At 63.2% G+C, this 27,698-nt stretch overlaps 3 protein-coding genes across 14 annotated transcripts in view; 2 read left to right on the forward strand and 1 right to left on the reverse strand.

The window, feature by feature from the left end:
- Positions 1-2,822, forward strand: part of PKP1 (plakophilin 1) — a 43,334-nt gene extending 40,512 nt beyond the window's left edge. For both annotated transcript variants that reach the window (XM_004285404.2, XM_049716419.1), the window contains exon 14: positions 298-2,822. The gene's annotated coding sequence lies outside the window, so the exon portion shown is untranslated. The remainder of the gene's footprint in view (positions 1-297) is intronic.
- Positions 2,823-6,416: 3,594 nt separating this feature from the next.
- On the forward strand, positions 6,417-11,915 carry LOC117198600 (uncharacterized). 2 transcript variants are annotated; one of them, XM_033415937.2, is made up of 3 exons: positions 6,417-8,282; positions 8,703-9,399; positions 9,570-11,915. In XM_033415937.2, the coding sequence occupies exon 3, from the start codon at positions 9,935-9,937 to the stop codon at positions 10,847-10,849; it is 915 nt and encodes a 304-aa protein (XP_033271828.1). In that variant the 5' UTR covers positions 6,417-8,282; positions 8,703-9,399; positions 9,570-9,934; the 3' UTR covers positions 10,850-11,915. The 2 variants fall into 2 exon arrangements, with proteins under 2 accessions (XP_033271828.1, XP_033271827.1); XM_033415936.2 differs by having other exon boundaries at positions 8,703-11,915.
- A 187-nt stretch (positions 11,916-12,102) lies between these two features.
- Positions 12,103-26,772, reverse strand: TNNT2 (troponin T2, cardiac type). 10 transcript variants are annotated; one of them, XM_049693563.1, is made up of 14 exons: positions 24,996-26,772; positions 21,785-21,830; positions 21,009-21,019; positions 18,372-18,437; positions 17,971-18,003; positions 17,140-17,173; positions 15,971-16,031; positions 15,662-15,778; positions 15,200-15,277; positions 14,636-14,746; positions 13,520-13,629; positions 13,037-13,127; positions 12,601-12,641; positions 12,106-12,328 (listed from the first exon to the last, which is right to left on the reverse strand). In XM_049693563.1, the coding sequence occupies exons 1-14, from the start codon at positions 25,237-25,239 to the stop codon at positions 12,283-12,285; spliced, it is 1,089 nt and encodes a 362-aa protein (XP_049549520.1). In that variant the 5' UTR covers positions 25,240-26,772; the 3' UTR covers positions 12,106-12,282. The 10 variants fall into 10 exon arrangements, 9 of the variants coding, with proteins under 9 accessions (XP_049549495.1, XP_049549494.1, XP_049549520.1 ...); XM_004285403.3 differs by lacking the exons at positions 21,785-21,830; positions 24,996-26,772 and having other exon boundaries at positions 12,115-12,328; positions 20,896-21,754; XM_049693538.1 differs by lacking the exons at positions 21,785-21,830; positions 24,996-26,772 and having other exon boundaries at positions 12,103-12,328; positions 15,200-15,778; positions 17,971-18,000; positions 20,896-21,766.
- Between the last annotated feature and the right edge of the window lie 926 nt (positions 26,773-27,698).

Below are 27,698 nucleotides of genomic sequence, written 5' to 3' on the forward strand. Positions count from 1 at the left end.
ACCCACTCCTGGCAAATGGGCTCCAACAACATGAGGACAGGCAAGGAGAGGAGACCCAAACCAGCAGATGCTTGAGGCACGCAGTCGCAGCGCTCGGTGCTGCGCTGGCCACCGGGGGTGGGGGGGGGCAGCTCTGACCCAACAGGAGCAACCTGTGAACGTGTCGAGGGCGACCCTGACCCCAGGCTCAGGCCTGGGCACGTGTGTGCGGACGTGGTGAGGGGGGGACAGCCCTGGCGAGACCGGCGGCGTGGCTGCCCCCCTGTGGGCACTCACGAGAGCCCTTGTCCTTTCCAGACGTGATACGATCCAGCTGAGAAGACTCGGGCCTTGCTGGAGGGGTATTCTGCCCAGCTGCACAGTATTGGGAAGTGTTTAACCACAGCTGAGAGCAAACCGGGACGCTGTGGATGACAAGAATACGTTTAGATTCTTTTTTTTTTTTCTTGGGGGAACTGACAGGCAATGGGGGTTGGGGAGGGTTGGGGGGCCTTTCTTCAGTTGAGGGAGCTTACATCTGATGTCAATACTTCTTTTGCCGAGAAACGGTACATATACATGTGTATAGTGTGTGTGTGTGTGTGTGTGTGTGTGTATATGTGCGCGTGCGTGCGTGTGCTGAAAGCAGGACCTGAAACTGCAAAGAGCAGTGTGAGCTGCCGGACTGCAGCTCACGGTGGTGGAGGGACTCGCCCTCACGGGCGCGGACAATGTGTGCTTTGGGTGTAGCTTCCCTGTCGTCCTGAGCTGTGTGTGCTGGGGCAGGGGCCACGCCAGCGCCAGGCCCACGGGGACCTCTGCAGGGGGCGGGGCGCGGTGGGGAATATGTGAGGCCGGGGGCTCAACCCCTGCTAAGAGGCAGCTCTGCAGGAAGGGAGGTCGGCGGGGTTCGGTGTATCTCCTGGGAAGATCTAGTTGTGCGCTTGTGCGGCCCAGCCCCCGGTGCCACGCGGCCGTCTGCAAGATGGGCCAGGACAGGCACGCTGACTTTGCTGTGTGAAGGCTGTCCCGAGGGTAGGTGCCAGAGAGGGGGCCTGGCCATTCTCGCGGGCTGTGTACCCGTCAGAGCAGGCTCAGCGTGGGAAGCCCCTGCCTTCCGGGGGCTTGGAATCCACTTGTTGCAGGAGAAAGAAGGAAGGATGGTGCTCAAAGCCCAGCAGCTGTTCAGGGAATGGCAGCTTGGTCCTCGAATTCCCAGCGGAGGGGCAGGCTGGACTGGGCAGGGAGTCAGCCAGGAGGGTCCTGCCCTGTGCGCCTGCCGAGATCCAAGCGAGGGAGTGTTTTGGGTCCCAGGAGACTCGGAGGACGGGAATTTGGATAGAACAGGGAGGGGAGCCGCCCCCGTCCCAGCCAGAGGCCGTTCGCTTCTTCCCCGACCCCAGCCCTCTGTCTCTACTTTGTGCAAACCGCAGGGGACGCGATAGCAGGCCCACCAGGGACGCTGGCCACCCCAGACCCCAGACTCCTATGCATTTCAGATGAGAAGTAGAGGAGGGGCCTCCGGAGAAGGGCTGTGGAAATGGTCCTTGGTCTGCACTGAAGGACAGGGCAGGACACAGCATCCCCGCCGAGCGGCACTGGTGGTGACCGAGGGGAACTGGCTGCCTCGTCCTCCCTCCTCCCTCCTCCCGGCCTGGAGTTCCCCCCACGCCCCGTCCAGCCCCACCGCTCACCCCAGCAGTCAGAGCCTCTGCACTGAGGACCCTCCTGATGAGAGATGTGGCAGCAGGACGGGACTAGGGAGGGGGTGGGGAACAGACCCGAGATGACGGCCACGCAGCCAGGCGTGCTCTGGTGCTGGGTCTGTGCCGCGTCCTCCCCGCCCCTCGTGGTGGTGGCTTGCCTCTCTCTCAGGGCCCGTGGGGAGCTGGTGCCAGTAGACTGTCCCCTCTGCCAGCCCTCAGGGCCCAGAGGAACTGGTTTCTCAAAGAAACACGTACAGAGCCAGGCAGTGTTGTAAGCACTCTGGATATGTCAGTGAACGGAGAGGCCACACCCCCGTCTCACGTTCTCCTGGAGGAAGGAGGGGCCCTGGGGTCCCTGGCGTTAGGGGTCCCCAGTGTGAGAGGACCATCCAGTCCAGTCAGGGCGAGAGGGAACTAGCCGATGACCCTGTGGGGGTGCCCCTTCCCTCGGCTTTCCTTCCCCCACAGGGTTGGGAGCCGGGGCCCAGCTTCTGCCTTGGGGATGGGCAGCTTTCCAGACCCCCGTGGGCCAGGCGGACCGTTAGGCCAGGCCTGGCTTTGGTCACCTCTCTCATGACTTCTGAGGCCAGCCACCCGGGCCTGTCGCTTTGGAAGAGGCAGACCTCGGAGGGGCCTGTGGATAAATTTCCTACAGAAGGAGCACGGGGTCCGCTGAGGCACAGCTCAGGACGTGAAGCACACGTCGGCCGCGCGCGGTCGGGCTCGACACCCGGAACAGGACGGTCCAACGCCGAGTGGGGGGGGACCCTGTCCTCCCTGTCGCTGCCCCGACCCAGGGCCTCCTGCGCGTAAGACAGACCTGGTCACTGGCCACCGGCAGCCGGTGCAGCGGGGCCGGCCTAGCAGCGCAGACTCGGCCGCTCCCGGGACGCAGAGGCAGAGCTGATCCCATCCACCCTGGAGCCTGGCTGAGGCAGGGGCAGCTGGGACAGTGAGGAAGGGGCTCTGGCTGGGCCGGGAGGGAGGGTGGGGCACTCTGCAGCCCGTGCCCCCGCCCCCGCTCCATGTTTGTGGAGGAACCTAGCGCTGGCCAGGCCCGTTTCCCTGGGGGGTACACTGTGCGTTTGCTTTTTTTGGAAATATAGGAAATCAATAAACTGCTGGCATTTCTTTGAACACGTCCGAGCAGTGGATTATTGGGGGAGCTGCTGAGGGCCGAGGGGATCCCCTCTCACTGACCCTGCGCCAGGCAAGGACTGGGGTCACTGTGGGGGGGCACCACCCGCTCCGGGTCCCACATTCCGTCCTCGTCTCCAGGACACTGGTGTGGCTGCGCTAATCTTACAAATAAGTCACGTGGGGCTTAGGGAGGGGATAGACAAGCCCAGTGTCCCACAGCCTGTAAAGGGAAAGCCACCCCCAGGGGAACATGTCCAGGCAGGCACCTGGGGGACGTGAGCTTCAGGGCTATAAAGGGAGCTCGCGTTTACTGAAAGCACGTTCTCCTGGGGTCCTGCAGGACGGGCTGGGGCCCCCGCCTCAAGAGGCTCGTAAGGGACGTGGCAGGCGCACGGAACTTTCTAAGTCACGGGGCATAAGCTCCAAGTGGTGGTCAGACGTATGGCTGTGGGCTCCTGGATGGAGAAGGCTGGAGAGGACTCTTCTCAGCCTGGGAGGGCAGTGACCTCTGTGTAGAGCCCATGGACCTGACCTCTGGGTCATCCCTCAGTTGGTGACGGTCAGCAAGGCCAGGGAGGAGGGCTCTACCTCAGCCTAGCGGGAGAAAGACGGCCTGTCTGGGGCCCAGATTGTTGATACACCAGGTCTGGGGCCTCCAAAACGTGAGATCAAACTACAGCTTCAAAACCAATAAGCATTTGGACTTCCCTGGTGGCGCAGTGGTTAAGAATCCGCCTGCCAACGTACGGGACATGGGTTCAAGCCCTGGTCCAGGAAGATCCCACATGCTGCGGAGCAGCTAAGCCCATGAGCCACAACTACTGAGCCCACGTGCCACAACTACTGAGCCTGCGCACCTGGAGCCCAAGCTCCGCAACAAGAGAAGCCACCGCGATGAGAAGCCTGCGCACCGCAACGAAGAGTAGCCCCAGCTCTCCGCAACCAGAGAAAGCCCGCGCGCAGCAGCGAAGACCCAACGCAGCCAAAAATAAATAAATTAATTATTTTAAAAATGGCTGCTTAATTAGAAAAAAAAATCAATAAGCGTTTAACTGGTGAGCTGTCACTTAACCAAAGCGTAATTAATAAATTAATTATTTTAAAAATGGCTGCTTAATTAGAAAAAAAAAATCAATAAGCGTTTAACTGGTGGGCTGTCACTTAACCAAAGCATACACACAGGAAAGCGCACGGCTTCGGCGCGGGCGGCTCTGTGAATCTCTGCCAACTGAGCGCAGAGCGCCAGCCCCCAGATCAGGAACAGAAAGTCACCGGCTCCCAGTGGCCCTCAGGCCTCGCTTGTGTCTGTCCTGCTCCCCAGGGCAGCCCCTGTCCTGACCGACCTGTGCTTCTTCTAAACGGAGTCGGCACGCCCTTCGGCCCTCCCCGCAGCTCAAGTTCACGGGGCTCGTCCGCTGCTGCTCCGGGTCACGGTCACTGCTGTGAAGCAGCCCTTTCGCGATGACCCTACGATGCAAAATACAACGTTCCGTCCCCACCGTCCTCATGTCCAGCGTTTACAAACGTGGAAACCACGTGTGGATTCGTTGTCTCCCTGCCCAGGAGTCCCCACAGGTGATGTGATGACAGAAAGTAAAACTGACGGTAAAGAACTCCGATCTATGTGGTCGTGGTGCATTTAATGTGTACGGGTGCTGAAGGGACGTGATGTCGCTGTCCCTGATCAAGGGGGCACAGGCCCTTCTGGCCCCTCAGGATTTGCAGATGGGAGTGGGAGGCCTCGGGGGTCCCAGGGCAGAGGGAGCGCAGAGCGGGGGCGCCAGGAGCCGCTGCAAGCCTGGACTGTGCGGAGGTGTCTCCTGAGCCCTGAGCCTGAGTCTCCCAGACCCCAGGTCCAGGTTGCCCACAGCCAGTCCACCCCGAGCTGTGCTGCCGTTTCTTCCTGGAGTCCAGGCTGCCCTGGAGACCCTGCAGGCCTCACTCGTCACCTCTTAGCACGCAGGGCGTTCTGCCGCCCAGCGCACCCAGAGAAAGAGTGAACGGAACTTACTCATCCTAACAACAGGCTTTTTACGTGAGGGACCACAAAATAACCCTGTTACCTTGCAAAGCCTTAGGGTGTTCGTTTGCTTCCCCCGGTGAGGCAGGCAGAGCTCAGGGGACTAACGTCCCCTTCATAGAAGAGGAAACAGGCCCAGGGAGGCTGGCCCAGAGCCGCACGGCACGGCTGCGACACAAGCGGGGCGGGACCCGGCCTCCTGGGGCCCAGCCCACGGGGACGTCCCAGTGTCAGAGCTGAGGACCCCGTAAACAGCCGGACACGGGGGCTCCGCTGTGTCATTCAAGCTTCAGTGATTCCTCCTAGGATCTCACGTCTGGTGCCAGGGCTGCTGGGCCGACGTGCTGATGAAGAGAAAGTTCTGATCCATGGAAGCTCGGATCCCAGAAATGCTGTGAGGGTCACCCCGTCTGGGGCCGGCTTGGTTAGAATACGGGGCTAATGAGAGCGAGGCCACGGGGCAAACTATGCCTCAGTGACCCCAGCAAGCGTCCCGCAGCCTGACTGGTCATCCTCTGGCTCAGCAGAGGACTGATGTCACTGGCCAGCGTGTCAGCCCTCTCGGGGACACTCTCGGGGACGCCAATGAGCTGCCTGACGGCGGATCAGCAGGACCCCATGTAAGAAAGGACTTCACGCCCTTTAGCCAACCAGTTGGAAGTTTCATGACTGGTGAATTAATAAAAAAGCACTTCGGCATTTATCAAGTGGTTCTGAATCTCTGGGCCACAAACGCCACCCCTTCCACACAAGGCCATTAAAATCCCACCCTCTGCACCTCTGTCGGAAAGAAAACTTCACCTGGGTCTCCATGACCAAGGGGACCCCCGGTGAGCCTAGTGTGTCCTTCTGGTCGAGCCTAGTGCCTCGCATCCCTGCATTCTGGGGCCTGAAGTTGTCCTGGAGGACAGCTGGGCCGTGGGGACAGGTAGACGTACAGAGCAATGACCACACATTAATCACCTAAATCTTTATATCGATGCCACAAGGTAGGCATGACCACTCCCAGTTCGCAGATAAAGAAACTACGGTTCAGGGCTTCCCTGGTGGCGCAGTGGTTGAGAATCCGCCTGCCAGTGCAGGGGACACGGGTTCGAGCCCTGGTCCGGGAAGATCCCACATGCCGCGGAGCAACTAAGCCCGTGCACCACAACTACTGAGCCTGAGCTCTAGAGCCCGCGAGCCACAACTACTGAGCTCGCGTGCCACAACTACTAAAGCCCGCGTGCCTAGAGCCCACGCTCCGCAGCAAGAGAAGCCACTGTGATGAGAAGCCTCTGTACCGCAACAAAGAGTAGCCCCCGCTCACCACAACTAGAGAAAGCCCGCGTGCAGCAACGAACACCCAACACAGCCAAAATTAAATAAAATAAATAAATTTATTTAAAAAAAAATAAGAAACTACGGTTCAGAGAGGCTGAGTAACTTGTTCAAGGTCACACAGCTAGTAGGTGACAGACTTGGAATTTGAACGTGGTCTGAGGCCCAGGTTCCCACTCTTCCCCCCTTTAGCTGCATGTAGGCAGCAGTTGCCCACAGTCAGGCCAATTCCCACACTGCCCTCCGGGCTCCGCGGCATGTGGGATCTTCCTGGACCGGGGCACGAACCCGTGTCCCCTGCATCGGCAGGCGGACTCTCAACCACTGCGCCACCAGGGAAGCCCCTCCCCGTCAATATTTGATGTTCAGATGATCAAATCCTGTACCAGACAGGCTGGATGAGAATGATCTCTTCCTCCATCCATTCACCATATGGGGCTGGACACTGGGCTCCACAGATGACTGAGCCAGGGCCCCAGGAAGCTCCCAGGGTAGAAGGAGAGAGATGAGAAAACCAACCAGCACAGCTGAGTGGGGTGAGGCCGATGTTAATCTGAGCCAGGACAGCGGCAAGACCTCAGGCTCACCAGCCAGACGGCCGGCAGGGTGCCCGGGGAGCAGTAGACACATGTGAGTGTTATTTTATGCTCGATTTCCCACCATCGGGACTGCTGCACGCAGACTTTGCATCATATAATCAGAAATTATTCAAACATTTGTTGGCTAAAATACAGAGGCAATTGCTTAAAAACACGCCTTTCTTGGTTTCTATCAGATACCCAATTTGGTACAAAGCGTACCAGGCAAACAATTTAAAAATCGTAATCAAAACAGCAAACGTCCTGCCCTGAATGGCGTTGGATGAGTCACCCAACTTCTCTGAGCCCCAGTCCCTCACGTAGAGGGTGTTATTTACGTGGGCCCTGACGCGGTGTGGGACTGAGCTATCGCACGTGAATTACGCATGGCGCCCCAGCGCACAGCAAGGGCCTCATGTTGATCTGACATCATTTGTCTGTGTCATCGTGGAGCTGGCTTATAAGTTATGCCCACTACTCACCGCCTGCCCTGGACCCCAGAAGGTAGGAGATGTGGAGCCAGAGGGGTGACTACGTCAAGTCCAGAGGAAAAAAAAAAACGGCTTGGCCATTAGCACCGAGCAGAAATGAAGCGGCCCCTCCCTTCATTCTCAGCAACCTGCACCCGTGGGCTGCTCCTCTGGGGAACTGGCAGGGGAGGGGTGGGTGGGGGGAGGGGAGGAGTGCGGCAGCTGGTGCTGAACAGGGTCTCCCGACCCTCCCCCGCAAGCCCAGCACGTGATCTCAGCCCCATCTCGGCAGTTCTCAGCCCGGAGCCTCCAGGGCGTCACACCCCCTCCAGCCCGCCCTCCGCTTCCCTGAAGAGCAGCCCTGCCCGCCTCCTGCGGGGTGCCAGTGCCCGGGCCCCACTTTATGCGGAAACTGCTTTGGGACTGGGGCTCCCTGAAGCTGTGCAGTGCAGCCGGTCTGCGGAGTGCCAGGCTGCGGGGCGGGGCGGGGCTGCCCCTGGGGCCTGGGCGCTTAGCGCCACGTGGAAACAGTTTTCTCCTGAGTCTTCCAATGAGAGCCATTTAAATTCCTGTAGCCATTGGGGTGGAGGCTGAGAACCAGGGATGAGCGGGTGGGTGGAGCTGAGGCTCCAGGGAGGGTGCCGGGGAGGGCGTGGGGCGCCCAGACCTGGCGTCTGAATCACAGGCCCAGAGCGAAGGGCCTTCAGCGTGGGGCTCTCAGGGAGGCATCGCCCGGGAGGCCACAGGAGCTGGTCTTCCCCGCAAGACTGCTGGGGAAACCGTGACTTGAGCGAGGCCCCGAGGGATGGACGGGAGAGCGGGAAGGGGCATGGACGGGAGAGCGGGAAGGAGGGCCGTCCAGGGACAGGGAGGAGAGGGCAGCGGTGGGAGAGTGTGGGACGTTTGGGCAAACGGAAGAGCTTGCTCCATCTGGCTGGACTGCGGGGGCTGCAAGCGTTCCCTGGGGCGTCCCTGTCACCCCAGCAATACAGGGCAGCCAGGCCCAGCCCCTCCACCCTGGGGTCCCTCTCTGTGCAGTCGGGGTGACCCAGCAGCAAAGCAGTGACAGGTGCTTCCTGATTCTCCCCAACCACATGGTCACAAGGATGGGCTGTCATTGCCCCGAGAAGGGGGAGGCCCCTGACTGAGTCCCTGCCCTTCAGGCTGGCCTTCCCCTGCTGAACAGGGCGCATCCCCTGTCTGGTCCCCCAGCTCCCAAGGGGGCAGAGAGGCTGCCAGGAGGGGCTGCTGTTTCTGGGCTGGTGGGGAGGGAGCAGAGCCCAGCTCTGCCCTCCTGCCCTGCATCGACCCAGGCCACCCCAGAGGGCTCCCAGGGTTCCCGGGGGGCGGGGGGGCTCTGAAGTTGGGGAGGTTTAGGGTGCTCCCAGCAGCAAGGCCCGCGAGCTAGCTAGGCAGTCCTGGCTCTGGAGCCGTAGATCCGGTTCAAACCCCAGCTTTGCACTTACTAAGTGCACGGCCCTATCGACAGGGGGTGTGGCCTGGGGACCTTGGGCGGTTGGCCAGAGAGGACACATGTAAAGCGGCCAACGCAGGCGTGCACGGGGGCAGAGTGAGGAACACGTGAGGGCGTGTTGTGTGTGGGGAAAGGGGTGAGACTGCCCTCTCCCAAGCGTTTCTCCAGTTCACGCTGTCTCCGCCCAGGTCGGCCTGGTGGGCGGGCTGGACTTCCCGGGGGAAGGGAACCCAGAGAGGCCAGTGCCACGGCGACTCCGCAGGGACACAGACACCTGGGCCTGTGGGAGAGTCTGGCCAGGAGGAGCGCCACCAGCCCCCCTGGCCCCAGGGCGGGCCCTGCCCTACCCTTTCAAGAAACCAGCCTGCAGTATCAGGGGTGGAGCCCCAGCTGGGAGCCAGTTCTGCCGCTTCCTGTGGGCAGTGGCACCGACCCAGGCCAGCTCCGGGCGGGGCCAGCCAGCAGCAGCAGGGCGGTGCTGCCCCCAGCCGCTGGGGTCTCTAAAGGAGAAGGCCTGACCTGGAACCCAGAGAGAAAAGAGGCTTCTGGGGGCTCCGTAGACCCTGCACGAGGAGGGCCAGCCCGGGCCCAGCGCTGCTGACCTGGCTTGAGCCCCGGAGGGGGCCGGTGACAGGTTACAGCCAAGTTAGCAGAGACAGCGGCCAACATCCGTCACACGCTTGATGGGCAGCGAGCACTGGTCACCGCGCAGGTGCGGCTCTAGGTTTCAGATGAGGGAACTCAAGCACAGAGAAGGCAAGTAACTTGCCTTCAGAGCCACAGAGCTGGGAAGTGCAGGGCTGGACTTTGACGTGCTCTCCAGCCGGAAGCGCTGGGTTTCAAGGCAAGCAGGCCCCAGGAGAACCCGTTGCTGTCTCTTAGCTTTTCCACCTTGAAAGTGGGCATAATATGAACCAGCTCTGCCCGGGACGCGCACCAGTGTGGAGAGAGAGCCTGAGGGACGGGAAGGGTCTCCGTCTCTGACCCAGAGCCTCGGAGCCCGGAGGTCATTTTCCCTGAGCACGTGGGTACACAGGGGACCGACAGATCCCCGAGGCAAGGGGTGTGGCCAAAGCAGGGCAAGGTGGGGCCCGGAAGAATTGGGGCGCCTGGGGTACAGGGGACGCTGGGCACAGCAGGGGTCAGGTGTCTGGTGGGCAGCTGGTCAGGACACCCAGGCCGGCTCCTGGCCATCCCCCACCTTTAGTGTCTGGTTCTGGCCCTGCTGCGTGGACAGCACAAGAGTGATGGAAGGAAGAGCTGAGGGGGAGGCGGGTGTGCCCCCACCCCAGGCACCTCCACATTCTGAGTCCATCGAAGGGTTTCAGTGCACGTGTCGTGGTCCCCCCGCTTCCCAGGAGAGAATGGGGAGAGCACACACCCTTGCCTTGGACTTGGAAGGGCCCCCTGCCCTAGGCTCTGGGCCCTGGCCCTCACTCACTCTCTCCTTGGTGAGCCCGCCTGCCCAGACCCTTCGCTTATGGGTGGTGCTTTCGGAAGGGCCTGCTGGCCTCCAGCCAGAGGCGGCACTCGGGTCAAGGGTAGGGCTCGTTTCACGATGCCAGGGTGGGGACTGGACCACCTGCCACAGTCAGAGCACGGCCAGCTCTGCATGGGGATGGCGCTGGGGCACCCGAGGGCCTCTCCTGGGCACCGGGGGACCTCAGGAGAAGAGAGAAGCGGGACCTGGCCTCAGGGAGGCTGCCCTCCACGTCCGCCTCTGCACGGGGTTTTCAAAGGCAAGACCATGTCCACTGGAGCAGAGAGACGGGCATGAGGACCCTGTCGGGAGGGGAGGTGCAGTGCTGGGCACGGAGACCTCACCATCATCCCGTCCTGCTGCCCCAGGCAGATGCTGGGACACAGGAAGCAGAGCCCGTGGGGACTTGGTGGTGGTTGGAAAATTCTGGTGTCCACTTCTGGGTTCGATGCCCCTCTCTCTGGTGGCCGGAGAGGGGACCATTACGGAGGAGAGGCTGGGACACTGGTGCGGCTGTCGACTGGGGAGCGTGAGGTGGGCTGTGCCCAGGAGCTCTGGTGGGTCTCTCAGGGGCAGTGGTGAGACCCCCCGTGGGCCCGAGGTCCTGCCACCTGCCTCCCTGCCCTTTTGGGCCGGTGCCGGGGGCCCTCCCGGTCCCACCAAAAGCCCTCGGGCTCTGTGAACGCGTCAGGCTGGCCCCTGCTACTAGGGCCTATGTCTGTGCTGCCCCTCTTCCCTCCCTGCCCGCCCCCACCCCGCCTTTCTCCTCCTCACTCTCTGGGGCCTGGTGAGGACACCATTTCCTCCAGGAAGGCCTCCTACCTGCCAGGGCGAGGCCGGGGGGCCCTGGTCTGTGCTGCCTCAGCCCCCGTGCGCCCCTGCCATCACACGGAGCTGGACCCTTCTGCTGCTGTGCCTCTCCCCGACGGGGCCGCGCGCTCCTGAGGGTCGGGCCGCCCTGTCTAATCACAGCGCCCCTGCCCGGCACGGCAGCTAGCATATATTTGGGGCTCAGGAGACATTTACTGAATGAATCAGTGAATGAACAAGGAATGAGGCCAAGACCCCAGGCCCCACCCCTCCCAGGTGCCCTGGGACCATAGCCTCTTCATCTCAGCGTCTACCACGGGGCTCGGCACACAGCACATGACGAAGAGGCCCACACGTCTCTCGAGCATGGAAGGGCGATGCCCAGAGAACAGGAAACTTGCCCTCCGTGCATAAGAGGTGGCGAGACCGTGACAGTTACTGGCCAGGGTGTGCAGAGCAGGGAGAAACGAGCTCACTCTGCCTGGAAGAGGGTGGGAGGCAGTACCCCTTCCGGTGGAGGGAGAACTGAGCAGAGGACCCCGGACGGAGGGACAGCTGCGTGCAGGGGACCCCAGAGAGCAGGGCGGCCCGCCCCCTCCCGCGCGGCTTCCGCGTCCTCTGCCGACTGGACCAGGGCCCCGTCCTCTTCAGCTCAGGGACCCTGCTACCCCGGCTCGCAGTTCAAGCCCAAGAGGACCTCCAGATGGTGGGGGGAACCGGGGCACGCAGACGGGCCCAGGCCTCTGAGGCGTGAGAAGCCGCCTGATGAAACCGGCCTCCTTCCTCCACCTGCTTCTCGCACCCTGGTCCAGAGAGGAAGACAGCAGGTGTGCACAGAGGCCTCATCGCTCCCGGGAGTGACTCACTCGTGAAGCCTGGGGGCCGTGAGGTGCCGCCAGGGGCTCCCATCACAGCCTCTCTGCCCTGCGGCCCAGGCTGGGGAAAGCGTGGTCATCCCCGGGCCGCGCCCTCTCCCCACCGGGAGCGGCCGAAAGCCCTGGTCCAGGGGCCTGTGTCCCTGAGGGCTGCTGTCCGCCCCGAGTCCCTGCGAGGCCAGGGTGCGCCTCAGTTTCCCTCCCTCTAAAGAGCAGTGACAGGATGCCGTGGGTGCGTGGTGGCCTTTATTACTGGCTAGGGTGGGCGTGGGGCGCGGGGGCGTGGTCGGGCACGAGTGCGGCTTCCGGCTGGGCCAGCTCCTGGTCTGTGGCGGGAGCGGGCCTCCGGTGCTGGAGGACTCCAGGAGCCGGGGGTGTGCAGGGCGGGGACACCGCGAGGCGCAGATCCCGGGAGAAGGCAGCTGCGGCTCTACTTCCAGCGCCCGGTGACTTTGGCCTTCCCGCGGGTCTTGGAGCTGCAGGAGAAGCAGGGCCCAGTCAGACAGGACGCGGGGCAGCCCTCCACGGTGGGTAGGTGGGGGGCGTGGGGGGCTGCTGAGGGCTGAGAGGGGCGGGGGCCACCTGGAGCTGCCTCCAGAGACCCAACAGGGCAGCAGCCTCAGGCGGGGTGGGGGTGTGTGTGGGGTGGGGAGATCTTGGACCCTAAGGGAGAGGAGGAAGGGGCGGGAGGCCTGGGAAACAGGAAGGAGGGGGAAGGGGGCGGGGGGGATGGAGCTGGGATGCTCACACTTTCTGGTTGTCATTGATCCTGTTGCGGAGAACGTTGATCTGTAAGAAAAGGAGGCCAGAGAGAGTGACCCCGCGGCACCCACTGGGCTCAGGGCCTGGCTGGCCCGGGGATGGGGTGGGCAGGACCGGGAGCTCGCTACTTCTCCCGGGACCCCACACTAGGGCCCCGGGCCATCGCGGTGAGAAGTAAGCGGCTGCGTCCCCGGTGAGGTCCCCGCCACCACCTCCGCCGGGAGGCCTGGCCCGGTGCATCCTGGTCCCCCCGTCGTGCGTGCTCAGCGGGCTGAGCTGCTGCCTCGAGGCCAGAAGTGGGGAGACACCAGGGCTGGAACCCCGGGAAGTGTCTGCTCAGCCGCAGCGAACCCTCAGACTCCAGAAGCACCAGCCAGCCCAGCGGCCACACGAGCGAGGCACACGGTCACACGACGGCTCACCTCGTATTTCTGCTGCTTGAACTTCTCCTGCAGGTCGAACTTCTCCGCTTCCAGGTCGTAGATGGTCTGCCGCAGCTCCTTGGCCTTCTCCCTGCACAGGCCGTGGGCGGGGGCAGTAAGGAGGGGCCTCACCTGCCTCCCTGCTGCTCCGGACCGCTCCCCTTCCCGGCCCTCCCCCCACTCCAGGCCGGCCAAGGCCCCCCACCCCGGCTGACTGCAGTGCCCGGGACTGAGGACGGGGCACCGGCGCCGCCAGGGCACAGCCCCGAAGCGCGGAGGGGTGGGGGTCGCACCAACATCTTGCGCAGGTGGGGAAGGGGAGCGGGGCTCTGCCGCCCCGGCCAGCCCGTCGCGGTCCCGCCAAAGCCGCCGACGGAATAAGTGGGGCGGCAGCGCCCCCTGGCGGCTCAGGCGAGCCGGTGCCCCTGCCCTCGGCCCGACGCCCCTCCCTCGCGGGTACAGCCCCAGCGAGCGGGCAGCCACCTCAGCTGGTCTTCGTTCAGGTGATCGATGGCCAACACTTTCCTCCTCTCGGCCAGAATCTTCTTCTTCTTCTCCCGCTCCGTCTGCCTCTTCCCAGTTTTACGCTCCGTCTGGAGGGGGTGAGAAGCAGGGGAATGGGTTAGGGAACACCCCCTCCTATCCCCACACCCCCAAACCCAGCGGGGACAGAGGCTCAGCCTTGCAACCCCCAGGCCAGCAACTGCCTGGGCTCCCCAGGAAACAGACAGGTGGGGGCTCCCTGGACCCCTACCTCCCTACATCTCCCCCCAGCCCAATGCCTTCCCCTCCTGGGGCTCCCCAGACTACAAGGAGGAGGAGGGTTTGAGGACTGGCACCCACCTGGGCCTGCAGAGCCAGGACAGCAAGAGGAAGAGCCAGAGAGAAAGATGCAACAGTGACAGAGACAGGGAGAGGGGCGGGCACAGGGACACAGGCAGAGACACAGGAAGGAGAGGGTTCAGCCGTGCTGCGGGCCACCTTAGTTACTGGACGTGCGTCCGGGGTGGGGTGGGGATGTTTGACAGCAGGGCCCCCGCTCGTAGGGTCGCCGTAGGGCGCAGGGGCCAGGAGGCTGGCCCAGTTCTGAGCTGGGGACTTGGACATCTAAGAAAATGTTCTGATGTGTCCGCTGCGCAGAGTTCAACTTCCCATCTCTCCGCTTCTGGGAATGGGGTATCTGGTGGGGGTGAGCTCCCAGGAGCAAACCAGCCTGCGTCCAGGCAGCACTTAGCTGCACTCCAGGGTAGCTCGTCTGACCCTCTCAGAGCAGGCAGGGTGGACATTAACCCCATTTTACAGATGAGCAGACTGAGGCTCCAGGATTGCATGAGGCCACACACGGTGGATGTGAGACGGGGCACAGGGCCTGCCGGCTCCACCAGCCGGCGTGGGGCTAGGGCTGGGAGGGGCAGTGGCGTTCTGGGCTCTGCTCACAGCGCTCATCCCAGCAGCCCCTCCCAGGGAAAGCCAGCTGCTGCGAGGGCCAGCTTCGGGTCTGGCGTGAGAACTCAGTCTCGCAACAGCGGCTGGACATCTCTTCCCGGGATCCCGCGCACAGTCACTCCTCACGACCCAGGACGCCTGGAGGCCCCCCACCTTCTGGATGTAGCCTCCAAAATGCATCATGTTAGACAGAGCCTTCTTCTTCCGGGCCTCATCCTCAGCTTTCCTCCGGCTCTCCTCCTCCTCCCGGCGGGCCCTCTCCTCCTGGTTTCCGGCAGGGAGGGAGTGGATTAGGGCTGGGGGCCGGACACCCTGATTCTGGGCTGGCGCTGGCGGTCCTTGTGGCCAAGCACACTGTCCTGGGGATTGAGGGCACTCGGGCATGGGGCCTGGTGCTGCACTTTGTTGGCCGGGGACACGGGACTGAGCGAGCGGGGTCCCAACTCCTGACAGTGAGGGTCCCCGCACCCAGGCCAGGAACAGGAAGCCCCAGGGGTGGGCGGCATCACTGGGGCGGGGCCCCGGCAGCAGCAGCACAGGACGGGGGCCGCGGCACCTCAGTTCCCAGGGGGCGCGCTGTGCAGGGAGGGGGGGTGCCTTAACCGCTCAGGGCCTTTCTGTCTAGTCGCGCACGCAACGCCCAGCGTCGCGCGGGTGCTCGCCCCGGACCGAGTCCCTGTCTGCGCGCGCGCGGAGAGCCCGGGCGGGGTCGCTCACGGCCAGGCGGCTCTGCCGCTCTCTGTCTCGCTGCGCCCGGATCCGCTGCTGCTCCGCCCGTTCTGCTCGCCGTTCCTCCTGCGGAGGGAGCGCCCGCTGTGGGACTGACGTCAACGCCTGAAAAGTGTCGGTGGGCTTCTCCGTGTCCCCTGAGTGTCCCCCCCGCCCCGGCCGCTGCCCTGTGCTGGAGGCAGAGGCCACGTCCTGCCGTCGGCCAAGCAGCACGGGAGGTAGAGGGGAGAAAGGAAGGCGAACAGCCTCTTGTCCTCCGGAGAATGTTTTGGGATCCCGGAGGTCACCGCATCTCCCCTCCGTGAGTGGCGGGGCGGGGGGGGGGGGCCCGGGGGGAGCGAGGTGGGGGGCAGAGATGATGACTCGGCTCCAGCCCTCGGGGGGAGGGTGCTGGGGCCCCAGGGGCTCTTGCTGGACCACCCCCGGCCCCGGGAGGCGCCCGACACCCACGATCCTGTCTTTGAGGGAGATCAGCTCCTGTTCCTCTTTCTTGCGGTTCTCGAAATGCGCCTCAATCAGCGTCTGCAGCTCGTTCAGGTCCTTCTCCATGCGCTTCCGGTGGATGTCCTGCGGGGGGGCGGGGCTCAGAGGCTGCCACCGCACCCATGCCAGGGGGAGGGGCCTGGGTCCAGGAGAGCAGCTGGGGCCGGACCCAGGACACTGTCGGGCACTGTGTGCCCCCCCGCCCGTGACCTCCCCTCCGCCAGGAGGTCCTGAGCTCTCTCCCAGGGGGCCTGCCCTCCCCAAGCCCCCACTCACGTCAAAGTCCACTCTCTCACCGTCGGGGATCTTGGGCGGCACCAGGTTGGGCATGAACGGCCTGGTGGGCAGAAGGAGACGTGAGCACCAAGCCCTCCCTGGACCAAGGGGCTGCAGTGCTTGGGCGGGCAAGGTCCTCTCCTCCCTGCAGAAACGCGGCCGCCGCTGCGCAGCCACCAGCACGGTGACACCAGCATGGCGTGCGTACAGGAGCCCCCAGGCCGCTCAGCGCCAGGGTCCCACGGCGCCTGCACGTGCCCTCACGTTTACCCACAGAGCAGGAACCACTCATCTCACTCAAGGAAGCCGAGACTCTGAGACACAGCGCCTGGCTCAAAACCACCAGCCAGGAAGTAGAGAAGCTGCACAGGTGACAGCTTGGCTGACCCACGGGACCTCCCCAGGAGCCCAGGAGCCCACGCTGGTCCCCACCCCCTCCCACACTCGCGTGGGACTCCAGGCCCCGGGCGCTGGGCCTGGGTTTCCCGTCTGCCTCATCTGTGTGGGGCTGAACCGAGACACTGCAGCGCTCAGAGCAGCGGGGGAACTGGGAAGGGGCTGGACTTCCGGGCCGGGCTAGTTTCAGACCATCCACTCGAGCCGGAAGGCACCGCAGGGAGATGCCTGCGTGTGCTGAGGCGCCGTCAGCTGGCGGCCTTGGCGTTCCCGAAACCCCCATCCCACCCGGCACCCAGAGCTCCCAGGCAGTGTCACGTGTGTGGCAACAAGTTGCCCCGTGTGGCCCTTGGTGACGCTCTGAACCCCACGCCGAGGCTGACGCACACTCACTGCTCGGCTTCCCCGAGTTTTCCTCCCTCTTCCCCCCCCCCCCCGCCCCACCTCAGCCACTGAGGATGGAGTCCTAGCGCTCCTGTAGGGTCGGACAAGGTGTCCACCCAGGGCCACAGCTAGTGCATCATTTTCCTCTAGATGGACACAGTGCTGACGGGGGCAGGGCCCGGAACTGGTGATGGAGTGTGGGTGGATTTCAGCCCCCATCGCCCCCCCCGACCCCACACACCCTGGCAGCAGACAGCAGAGACCCTCGTGCAGTGCACAACCTGTAAACCATACGTGGCAGTCTCTGCTCGCTGTGCCACCGTGCACTGCGGTCCTGCCCCAGTTGTCCTCCCGCATGAGCCCTCTGCTCCCAGGGCCTCGCCACTCACCTGGGCTTGGGCTTGGACTCCTCCACTGGGCCATCTGGAGAGAAGGGAAGCACACGGCCACGGGGTCAGGAGGCCTGGATCTGGTCCCACTCTGCCCCTGATGAGCCGGGCACCTGTGGGCCTCCGTTTCCCCATCCACCTGTGAGTCCCTCCCGGCCCCGGGTTGCAGGAACACCCAAAGAAATAAGCCGCAGGGTTGCAAACCCCACACTCCCTCTCGGGGCTGCTCCCCGGGGGAGCCTCGGGAGACGCACGCACGCACGGCCCTCTCGTTCAGCAGTGCTGGCCTCACGGTGAGGAGGGGTCCAGGGCACGGTCCCTGGGGGTCCTGTTCCCAGAGTCCCCTCCCGAGCCTCTGCCTCCTCGGTTGCCCCCAGACCTCCTGGCGGCCCGGGACCAGGAAGCTGATGGGGCGTGACCCTGAGACCCACCGGCTGCGCCCCTCCAGAGGCGTGACTGGGGCCACCTGGGGAAGGCTGCCAGCCAACAATGACCGCAGCAGTGACCCACCCCACGACCATCCATGCCTGGGATCTCCTCCCCCAGACTCCCCACCCTCGAGTGGTTCAGCTGGGCTCCAGGCGCCTCGTGTGTGGACGTGGCTGTGACCACTGCCCTGCCCTGCCTGGGCCCTTGGACATCGCCCCTCTCCCCTGGGCACCACCGGGGCAGCTTCTCTGCAAAGAGGAGCCCGACCTCCAAACACGCATGGTCACCGAGTTGTGTCCTGCCTTCCCCAGCCCCTCCCCCGTCTCCCTGGGGTCTCCCCCAAGCTGCTGGAGGGGCTCCCCGGCCCCCCAGCGCCTCCTCCCAACGCCCAGCGGGCCCCACCTTCAGCCTCTTTATCTTCGTCTTCTCCACCTTCTAAAGAGAACGTGAGAAATCAGTAAAGGTCCTGGTTGCGAGCTCACACCCCTGCCAAGAGCCTCCCCGCGACAGGTCCTCAGCCAGTTGTGCCCTGTGGGGGTCTGGGGTCCGGAGCTGTCTGTCTGCACCTGCCCTGGGCCCGAGACCACCGGGACCAGAGGGGCACGTGGCCAGCATTTACTGACAGGGCGGCCGAGGGCTGAGCCCCGACAGGACGAGTGGCCGCCCAGGCTGCAAAGCTCGGTCCAGGCTGCAAAGCGCGGTCCAGGCGGATTTCTTGCTGCTGTAGGAGTGGCTCTGGGGCTCTCGCCACCCCGGGCTCCAGGACAGAGCCCCTCGCACCCTCAGCCTGGGCGGAGCCTCACCTTCTGTGTTGGTCTCCTCCACGTCAGTCCCGCCTCCAGCCTCTTCTTCCACTTCCTCCTCCTGTTCTGGAGAAGTGAACCAGACACAGTGAACACACTCATGCTGGCAGGCAGAGCCCGGGGCGGAGGTGTGGGGAGGGGGCCTGCGACATCCAGGTTCCACATGAATTTGGGGGTGACTGATGTGACAAGACGGGGGCTACTCTGTTCTTGGTTTAAACCAGAAGTCCGCAAACTACGGCCCAATCTGGCCCCCAGACTGTTTCTAAATAAAGTTTTATTGGAGCACGGCCCAAGCTGCTTTCACGCAACAACAGAGTTCAGCGGCTTCCACGGGGACCAGGTGGCCACAAAGCCTAAAACATTTACTATCAGCTCCTTCTCAGGGGCCTGGAGACCGGCTCTGCACCTGGAGACCTCTGAGAAGGCCAGGCGGGTGCTGGGCAGCACCAGGGAAGGGGTGGGGGCTGTCTGCCGGGCTCTTTCTGTCGACTCAGCCCCCCTTCCCCACCCCGTCCCCCGGTGCGGCACCACAGGGGTCAGGGGAGCGCCTGTCCCGGGCTCAGACCCTGGAGACCCTTCATCTGTATTTGAAAGAGACCAAAGCGGGACTGTGTGTGGGTGAAGGAGCTGCCCCGCATGTGGACGTATGTACGGTCCAAGGAGTCAGGGGGTTTCTGTTTTCATCCACTTGCTTGGCAGGGTGTAGACCCCGCCCCAGTCAGGCACTCCGAGTGGATAGACACATTCGACAGCATGGCGCTAGGCACGGGGATGCCTGCAGAGGGTGCTGATGAAGACCTTGACTGAGGCTCTACATGTGGTGGACTCCTGGCGGGGGGCTGGAAAGCCTGGAGCTGGGGGGGAGGTGAGGCCAGCACGGAAATGTCCACACCCCTGGCCTCCATCCCCTGCCTCCACACTCGCCTCCACCCCTGGCCTCCACTCCCTGCCTCCACCCCTGGCCTCCACCCCTGGTCTCCACCCCCGGCCTCCACCCCCGGCCTCCACCCCCAGCCTCCACCCCCGCCTCCACACCCGGCCTCCACACCCCCTGCTTCCACTCTTGTTCTAGGTCTGAGTCCTCTCTGAGGCCTGAAGAGTCCTCTTCTTTTTTTTTTTTTTTTTTTGCGGTACACGGGCTTCTCCCGTTGTGGACACGCAGGCTCAGTGGCCCTGGCTCACGGACCCAGCCGCTCCGCAGCATGTGGGATCCTCCCGGACCGGGGCACGAACCCGTGTCCCCTGCATCGGCAGGCGGACTCTCAACCACTGCGCCACCAGGGAAGCCCGAGTCCTCTTCTTTGATCCCTGCAGGACCCTTACCTCAAAGAAGATCCTTCCAGAAGGGGTGAGAGGGGAGGGCTGGCTAGCAAGGACATGGCCAGGTGTGGGGTCCACCTTCAGGCCATCTTGTTAACACCTCTCCCACCCCGTCTGATGTTTCAGTTCCCACCTCGCCCAGTGGGCGCCCAACACCCCCAAGGGGAACGCCCCAGCTGCCCCCACATCCTCAGACGTCACTACCAGAAAGTTCCCGCTAAAATTCAGTCCGAGTCTGTGCCCGCCCACCCCACCCCATTCATCTGCAGCTATGCACACTTGCAGGCCGACATCCCCTCCCAGAGACCCTCCCCCTAACGTCCATGCACGATGTGCTGACGTGATGCTTTTGAGGATCTGCTGAGCCTCTAAGGGGCAGGATCCACCCTTCCCCGGGGGCAGAAGCCTGAGGGGCCCCAGGGCCATGCTGGGCCAACTGGGGGCACTGTAGGGACAGAGAGAGGCCTCGTGACCACTGGCATGTGTCAAGTGCTCAGGAAGAAGGGAAGGTTAGGTGCTTGCAGGGAGAAGGGGCACCACGCTGAGGGGACCATGATAATGAAAATGATCAACAAGTAGGAAAAGGGCAAAGATCCGAGGGTCAGAGTGGACCCTCGCCAGGTGACAAGGTCTTCATGTCTCAGATACCTGGACACCTTCATAATCTCATTTGAAAAAGCATTAAACGGAACGCCTTTAGGTGTGGTCATGCTATTATGGCTACGTTTTCTAAATAGTGCTTATCTTTTAGAGATTCATACTGAGCTACGTAAGCGTGGGGTGATGTCATGATGTCTGGGGAGGATTCGTCTGCTCTAAAATACTGGGCAGAGACAGAGTGAGTGAGAGAAGATGGGCTGTAAGTTGATGGTTGTGGAGCTGAGTGATGGGTGCATGGGGGTGCATTTTTCTATTTTTGCCACTTTTATGTGCATTTAAAACTTTACGTGGTAAAAAAAAATTAGAGAAAAAAAGCAAAATTAATTAATTGGAAAAAAAGCAGTGATTCCGTGTGAACCACCTGGTGGGCGATAGAGACAAGTTTAAACCTTTTGCCCCAAGACCTGAGCACCAGGGTTCGGGCTGATGCCAGCTAGGAGCTGGGATTGGTGGAGGGTCTTTGCTCAGCTGAGACTGGGAGGCGGGGACCATGGGCTCTCTCCACGCCACCCCTCCTCCCCCGCCCATCCGTCCCCCATACCTTCCATGGTTCCTTCTGCTCCGGGGATGAGACAGGGCCACAAGAGAGGAGAGAAGAGACCATCAGTTTCAAAGCAGGCTGTCCTGCGCAGTGAGCGTGGGGCACGCGCTTACCTTCCTGCTCCCTGCGGTGCGAGGGGAGATGCCGTCAGGAGCACAGGGCACACTGCACACATGTGTACACACTCCCTGACACCCACACACCACACCCTGGCCTTTTCCTGAAGATGACCCCAGTTTTTGCCCTCCGCACTGGGTGCTGGCGTCCGCCCGCTCTGCCCACCCGCACAGCCTGGTCTGGCCCAGCCTCCGGTCCTGCTGCCTCTGACCACCCCCAGGAAACCTGGCTCAGCTGCTGGTCCCCTGCGCTCTGTCCACCCACTCCACCCGGGGTCCCAGTCCACGCAGGAGGCGCAGCCCCCCCAGGCCCTCCACGCTCCGTGCCCAGGAGGGAGGTCCACGGGGTCCAAGCCATGCCGGCGTTCGTGTCCTTCCTGTGCACCCACTCCCCACAGGAGGTGACTGTTTGATTGGCCGCCAGTGTGTGCCCCCTCCCCGGCGCTCGGGACAGTGCAGGGGACAGTGCAGCGCAGGAACAGCGGCTGCCCGGGGCAGTGATCACAGGGGCTCTGAGGTGGATTCCTGGGGCACGGTTGCTCTGTGGCCTCGGGGTCCTCACGGAACCTCTCTGGTCCGTTCTCTGGCCCAGCTCCCAGCAGCAGCCCACTGCCCCGGGGATGGGCTCTTTACTGCCAACCCCGCGGGGCAGCCCAGAGGCACAGGGCTGGAAACGAAGGGGTGCAGAGGGGCGCGGCCCCGGCCCACAACCGGGCATCTCCCAGGCCAGGTGCACGGAGGGGACGGCCCCCCAGCATGACCCCGGTACTCACCCCTCGGACTTGTCCACCGCCTCCTCCGCGTCCGACATGGTCTCCGCTTCCCTCCAGAGAGAAGAACAGTCAGCACGGGCGGAGGGCTGGCCTCCCGGCTCTGCGAGGAGCGCTGGGCCCGCAGTCCACCCGAGACGCTGACCACCCGCCCCTTATCCGCCCGTGACGGCAGTAGAGCCCGCTGCCTCCTCTGTCGGGGAGCACAGCAACCCCTGCACCACGTGGTGACTGTCTGAACCCCAGCTCTAAGCCTCCCCAGCCTTGCCCAGCGACCAGGGGAGAAGCTCTGCCCCATCCACGCAGTCTCCCCTGGGAGTGGCCCAGCGTGGCATGGACGGTAACTAGGCAACAGAAAGGAGCAAACCGGGGGTGCAGCCGACACACCAGGCGAACCTCCAGGGAATTACTCTCCCTGGGGGGAGGAAAAGCCGAGGCACGTGGTTCCCTCTAGAGAAGGAACATTCTCGAAACGGCAAAGCTGTAGAAATGGAGAACAGATTGGTGGCCGTGGGGGGGCGGGGAGGGAGGTGGACGTGGAAGGAACAGGCACACGAGGGACGTCTGTGGCTCTAGGACTGCTCGGTATCTGTGGTGGTGGATCCTCGGGCCTGCACAGGCTAAAGCGGAAGGGAATTTCACCCTCGCGCTCACACACACAAAGTCGAAGGAGAGCGGGGAATCCGTGTAGATCACGGATGGTGCTTCCACGTCCCGCTGTGATGTGGTCCTGGCTGTGCAAGCGTTACCGCGGGGGACACTGGGAAGTGGGTGTGGGTCTCACGGCAGCGTGTTTATCTACCCCGGCTCAGTAAAAAGTCCAACTCGATGGAGTTTCTCTGGGGAAGCTCTCGTTTCGAGATTCTCCCCCTACTACACTAGGAACAGAAAATCAAGACTCTCCTGTCAGCTGAGCATTGGGGCAAGTCTTCCCAAAGCGCAGACATAGTGGCCGCATCCTGGCTGCCCAGCCCAGAGGTCTGCGAGGACCACGCTGACACCGAGGAAAGCGTTTTACCGTCACTTCCCCGCAATGACGGGGAGAAGCCAAGGGAGCGGTGGAGACTGCCCGCACGGGACTGGGAGGCTGACCTGGCTTTGAACGCCGGCTCCGCCTCACATTTGCCTGTGACCTTGGAAAGGTCGTTGACCTCCCTACACCTCAGTCCCCTCTTCCCCGAAGGGGTGATGCCAGGCTGCTCCTGACTCTGCCCCACTGGCACCCGGCGCTGCAGCCACCGGCTTCCGACTCAGCCTGCGGTGACAGCGGCACGGAGAGCGGTGCTCACACCCACACCACCTGTCCCTGCACACTCCACTGTCCCGGCCGAGACCCACCCCAGGCACCCATCTGCGGACACGCAGTGAGCCACGACTCTGGCGGGTGGCGTGATGTCCACTGCAAGGCATACCGCAGAGGGTCTTCAGATGGGGCCTTGCGGGGAGAGTGGCAGGGGAAGAGCCCCCAGCCCAGAGGGGGTGGGGGTCTGGCAGATGAAGCACTGCCTGGAGCCCCAGGGAAGTAGCCAGAATCAGTGGCCCGAGAACTGGGGAGCCCCTCCCTGAACCCCGGGTGGAGTCTGTCACCTTGGCGCAGGGAGGTTTCCCAGGGAAGGTGCGTGGCCAGACTGGCCTGGGGTCTCTCTCTCCTCTCCTGCCCGCCCGCCCACCGGCTCAGAGCCATCGGGCACAGCCCCGGAGACCGCCCCCTGCTCCTCTGAGCACTGCCCAGCTCCTAAAAATAACCTGCGGGCCACGGGGTGTGGGAGGGGGGCTTTCAGCGGAGGAGGCAGCCAAGACAATTGTTCAGGGGACTGGGGACAGGAAGGCGACGGGCCCGGGCGGGGCTCCAGCTTGGAGGCCGTCGAGAACCCGGCAGGCGAGGTACCAGGATGCCCACGCCCGGGCCCCCACCTGCCACCGCAGACTGATTTCTAGCCGGTCTCCCTCACGGCCAAGAGAGTGGGGGCACATTTCTTGGGGAGTAAAGCAAAAATGATAGAAGGCAGAGAGGATGCTGGTCATGTGGTCAAAAGAGCTGGGTTTAAAACCCAGTTTTTGCTGTGTGACCTTAGTTAAGTCACTTAACCTCTCTGGACCTCAGTTAACCTGTCTATAAAACAGAGGAATGGGGGTCCCATCCCTCAGCCCTTGTCCCCAGCATTCAACTGGCACCTTCCTAAGCCTGCAGCTGCTAGCCCACCAGCAGAGCTAGGCCAGGGGCAGTGGGCAACTTGATCCTCTCAGATTCCTCTTCTGCCAGGAGAGAACGAGGCCTTGCCCTATAAGACCCAAGACCCGGGTCAGAGGAGGAATTCAGGAGGTCAGGTGCTTCCCAGCTGCACTAGGACAGGAATGTGCTTTGAGATTCCCCGCGCTCCAGGCAGCCCCTCTCCCAGTCTGTCTTCAGCCTGCCCAGGAGAAGAGGGAATGGCTCTCCCTCCGGAGGAGCTTAGAGCAAGCGCTCTCCCCAGGGTGTATGGAGGTGGATGGGGCAAGGGTCACACTCGCAGGGACCCTGGGGTGGGGGGCAGCTGGACTCAGGGTTAACCCTCTAACCCAGTGAGCTGGGTTCACCCCCCCATGAAGGGGTCTCCCAAGGGGGTCTCTCCCCATTGCTCAGCCCGTGCCCTGCCTGGGGAGGGGTGTAGTCCTGGGTCTGGGAGGGCGGATGAACCCCGCCCGTGTCTGCCTGGAGGGGCCTCCAGGGTCCCCTGCTGCCTCAGGACGGTGTCTGAATTCCGGGAGAAGAGAATTCGGCCACAAGGACTGTTCTGGCTGATGAGAACAAAGCCTCGCTCTGCTCTCTGGGGATCGAGAGGGACCCCTTCCCTGGGAAGCCTCAGGGGCCCTCTGCCTGGAGGGGGAGTCCCCATGGGTTGGAGCATCAGGTATTCAGAGGCCTGGCAATTATCTATCCCTCCTACCAATGAGGAAGCTGAGGCCCGGGGAAGGAAAGCCGCTCACCCAAGACTTTCCAGCAAAACCACCTTCGTTGACAGATCCCAGACTCAAAGCCAAGCCTCCAACCTCTCCCTGAGGGCCCTTTAAACTAGTCTCAGAGTCCTGTCCCTGCAACACCTCCTCGGAAGCACCCAGGGGAACGAGGCCTCCCCCAGCTCTGACACCCTCTCAGAGAGGACTCGGGGACTCAGGACAGAAGGGCCAGGCCACAGGACACCCGTCCGCTCTCCAGCGTCTGCCCAAGCCTTACCCAGAGCAGGAGCTGCCGAAGACCGGTCCTGCGGTGTCCGCAGCCTCGCAGGGTCTGGACGAGGGCAGGGGATGGAGAGGGCTTTAAGCAGACACGCGGTCGGCCGGGAGCCAAGCCCCGCGGTGGAGGAATGTGCGGCAGGAGACACCCTGGGGGGGCGGCGGGGGCAGGGGGAGCGGGGCTGCTGGCTGTTACTTTGGCAGGTGCCGGGGACAGGGCTGAGGGAACAGGCACCCCAGGCCATATAAGCCCATGTGGTCGTCCAGCTGCTCAGATAAGCTATTTAAAACCAGGACAGATAGGCAGGGGACAGGAGGCAGCAGGCATGTAACACAAACCAGCTGTCCCTCCTGAGAATCCCAATACAGTGGATGCCAGCGGCGGGGTGGCAGGCTGGGGGCAGGGCCGGGGGCACAAGGCGCTTGGTCAGTCTCTGGGCGGGGGTCTCGGGAGCAGAGGCGGGGCTCGTCTGCAGCTCGACTGAAGTGATGCTGCGGATGAAGGCGCCTTCCAGGCTACTGGCCGCTTCTAGCAGGACGAGCAGCCTTGTGGGGGAGGCAGGCTCTGCTGGCCTCAGTGAGCACATCTGCAGAGTGGGTCTTCTCCTTGACCCCCAAGCCACGGGGCAAGCCCTCCTTACTGGGCAGGGGTTAAACCCGATACAGGAGGTCAGGTTCAAGGTCGGACATCCAGCCAAGAATGAGGGTTCTCCTCAAAGAGGCAGCTGGTTGAGTGGAGGGGCAGGGAAGACGGTTGAAGTTCACGCCACTACGGCTTTAAAGTTAGGCCACACGGGACTATCGTCTGCTAAACCCACTAGATCACAAGGTCCGTGAGGCCAGCGTCCAGGGCTTTGGAGTTTGCCTGCACATACGTGGCTGCCTTGGAAGCCACATGCCGCGTCCACCGCCGACGCCCTTGGAAGGGTCCTCCACATGCCCCGCCCCCACTGCGCTATCAGACTTGCCGCGTCACTCCGCTGAAACTGTCCTTCCATGGTCCCCAGTGGCCTCTGAGCCCAGTGGTCTGATTCCCCACCTCCAGGCTCAATCCCTGCCATGGGGCCCTTTACGCTGCCAGCAGATCCGGGGCGGGGCAGGCTGAAGCCACAAGCCTGCTGCCGGCTTCCCGGGGATCAGGGAGGAACAGTGAGTGCAGCCACGCTGTCGGGAAAGAGGGGGGATGCCCCACCCCCCGCTCTCCTGGTGCAGCCCACCAGGACCTTAGCCTCGTCTTGCGTCCTGGCCTGGAATCTCCTGGAATTTAGGAATCGCTTTTCCTAAGCCCTCCCTTAACTTGAGCTACTTCAGTGGGTTCCTTGTGAGCTCAACAAGCCTTCAAGTGGGACGTAATTCGCTTGCACGGATGCCCGGGACAGAGATCTGGCCACCTGAATCCCCACAGGGAAAACCTGGTAGGTTCTTGGCATCCGTGGACTGACTGTGTGAGGCTCTCAGTAAGTGTCCTAAGGTGGGAATTTGACTCGGACCGTGGGCGGCAGTCGCTCAGCCGGTGAGTCTAGCCACCCTCCAGCCACCACATCCGACCTGCCGTGGACGCCCCGTCCCTGCAAACAGATGTAACATCACCTCCTCGTGCCAATGGTAGAGGGAACGAAGAGAAGACAGATGGCGCTCGGCCAGAATTTTACTGGCAGAAGCAGATGCTGGTTACGGTGCTTGCACATGTGAGGACCCACAGGAGAGGCTGCTGGTGAGGTCCCGGGTCTCCGGGCAGGAAGGCAGGCAGGCAGGGCCCGGAGTGTGGGTGGAAGGGTGGGGGCCTGTTCTGTCCCTGGAGGGAGTGGGCTGTCACCTCCTCGAGGGGCCTACCCCCACCTTGTCACCCAGTCACCCCCAGGCTGCACACTCTGTCCTCACACTGTCGCCAGCTGAAGTCATCCTGGGCGTGCGTCCATCCCCCGATAAGGGTGCGTGCAGGGTCCTCGTGGGTGGGATGCACGCGTGCAAGGGGGCAGGAGTCGTGGGGTGCTGTCCCCCACACCCTGCCCGGCAGTCGGCCCTTGATGGGCACCCCAGTGCGCGGGTGCGGGCACCAAGGGCTCCACCCCCGAGGGCAACAGCTACTGGACACCCAGATCCCCAGGGCCAAGCGGATCCCCTCGGCCCGCTCTCGGATCTCCACGCTGGAGGGAGGGTTTAGAGGACAGTTGTGCTGGACAAATTCACCTGCTGGGACTTTCCCAAGTTTAGAACGAGAGCATTCAAAAACCTGCAGGTCGCCTGTCTGAACCCCGAGCTCCTGGCAGGGCCCGCGTCTCTGGGCAGTGTTTGCCCCGCCCCCGGCTTCGTCCTGGAACTCGAGTCGGTAGTGGGTGCGGGCGTCCCAGGCAGGCCCTCCAGGTCCTGCTGCCCCCCGGCTCTGGGCAGCACAGGGCCGGCCGCAGGAAGCCCACCAGCGGGAGGCGGGCCAGCTTGGGGTCACGGACGGGGCCCCGAGGGCCTCCTGTGCCCTGGACCCCAGGATGCAAGACAGGAGCCTCACTCAGAATCACAGAGGCTGGACAAGGCTGGCCGTGTCTGCCCCACAGGCTGGGGGGCCTGGTGACCCTTCCAGCTGTGCTCTGAGGAGCCCTGGGGTTTCCCAGGTGGGCCTAGGCCGGGGGTAGAGGGGGCGTGGGCTCTGCACCCGTGTTCCCGCAGCTGGCTCCGGGGCACTTGGGAACAGCGTTCTAATTTAGTT

Source organism: Orcinus orca, chromosome 1 (genome assembly GCF_937001465.1).
Source record: "Orcinus orca chromosome 1, mOrcOrc1.1, whole genome shotgun sequence".
Taxonomy (NCBI): domain Eukaryota; kingdom Metazoa; phylum Chordata; class Mammalia; order Artiodactyla; family Delphinidae; genus Orcinus; species Orcinus orca.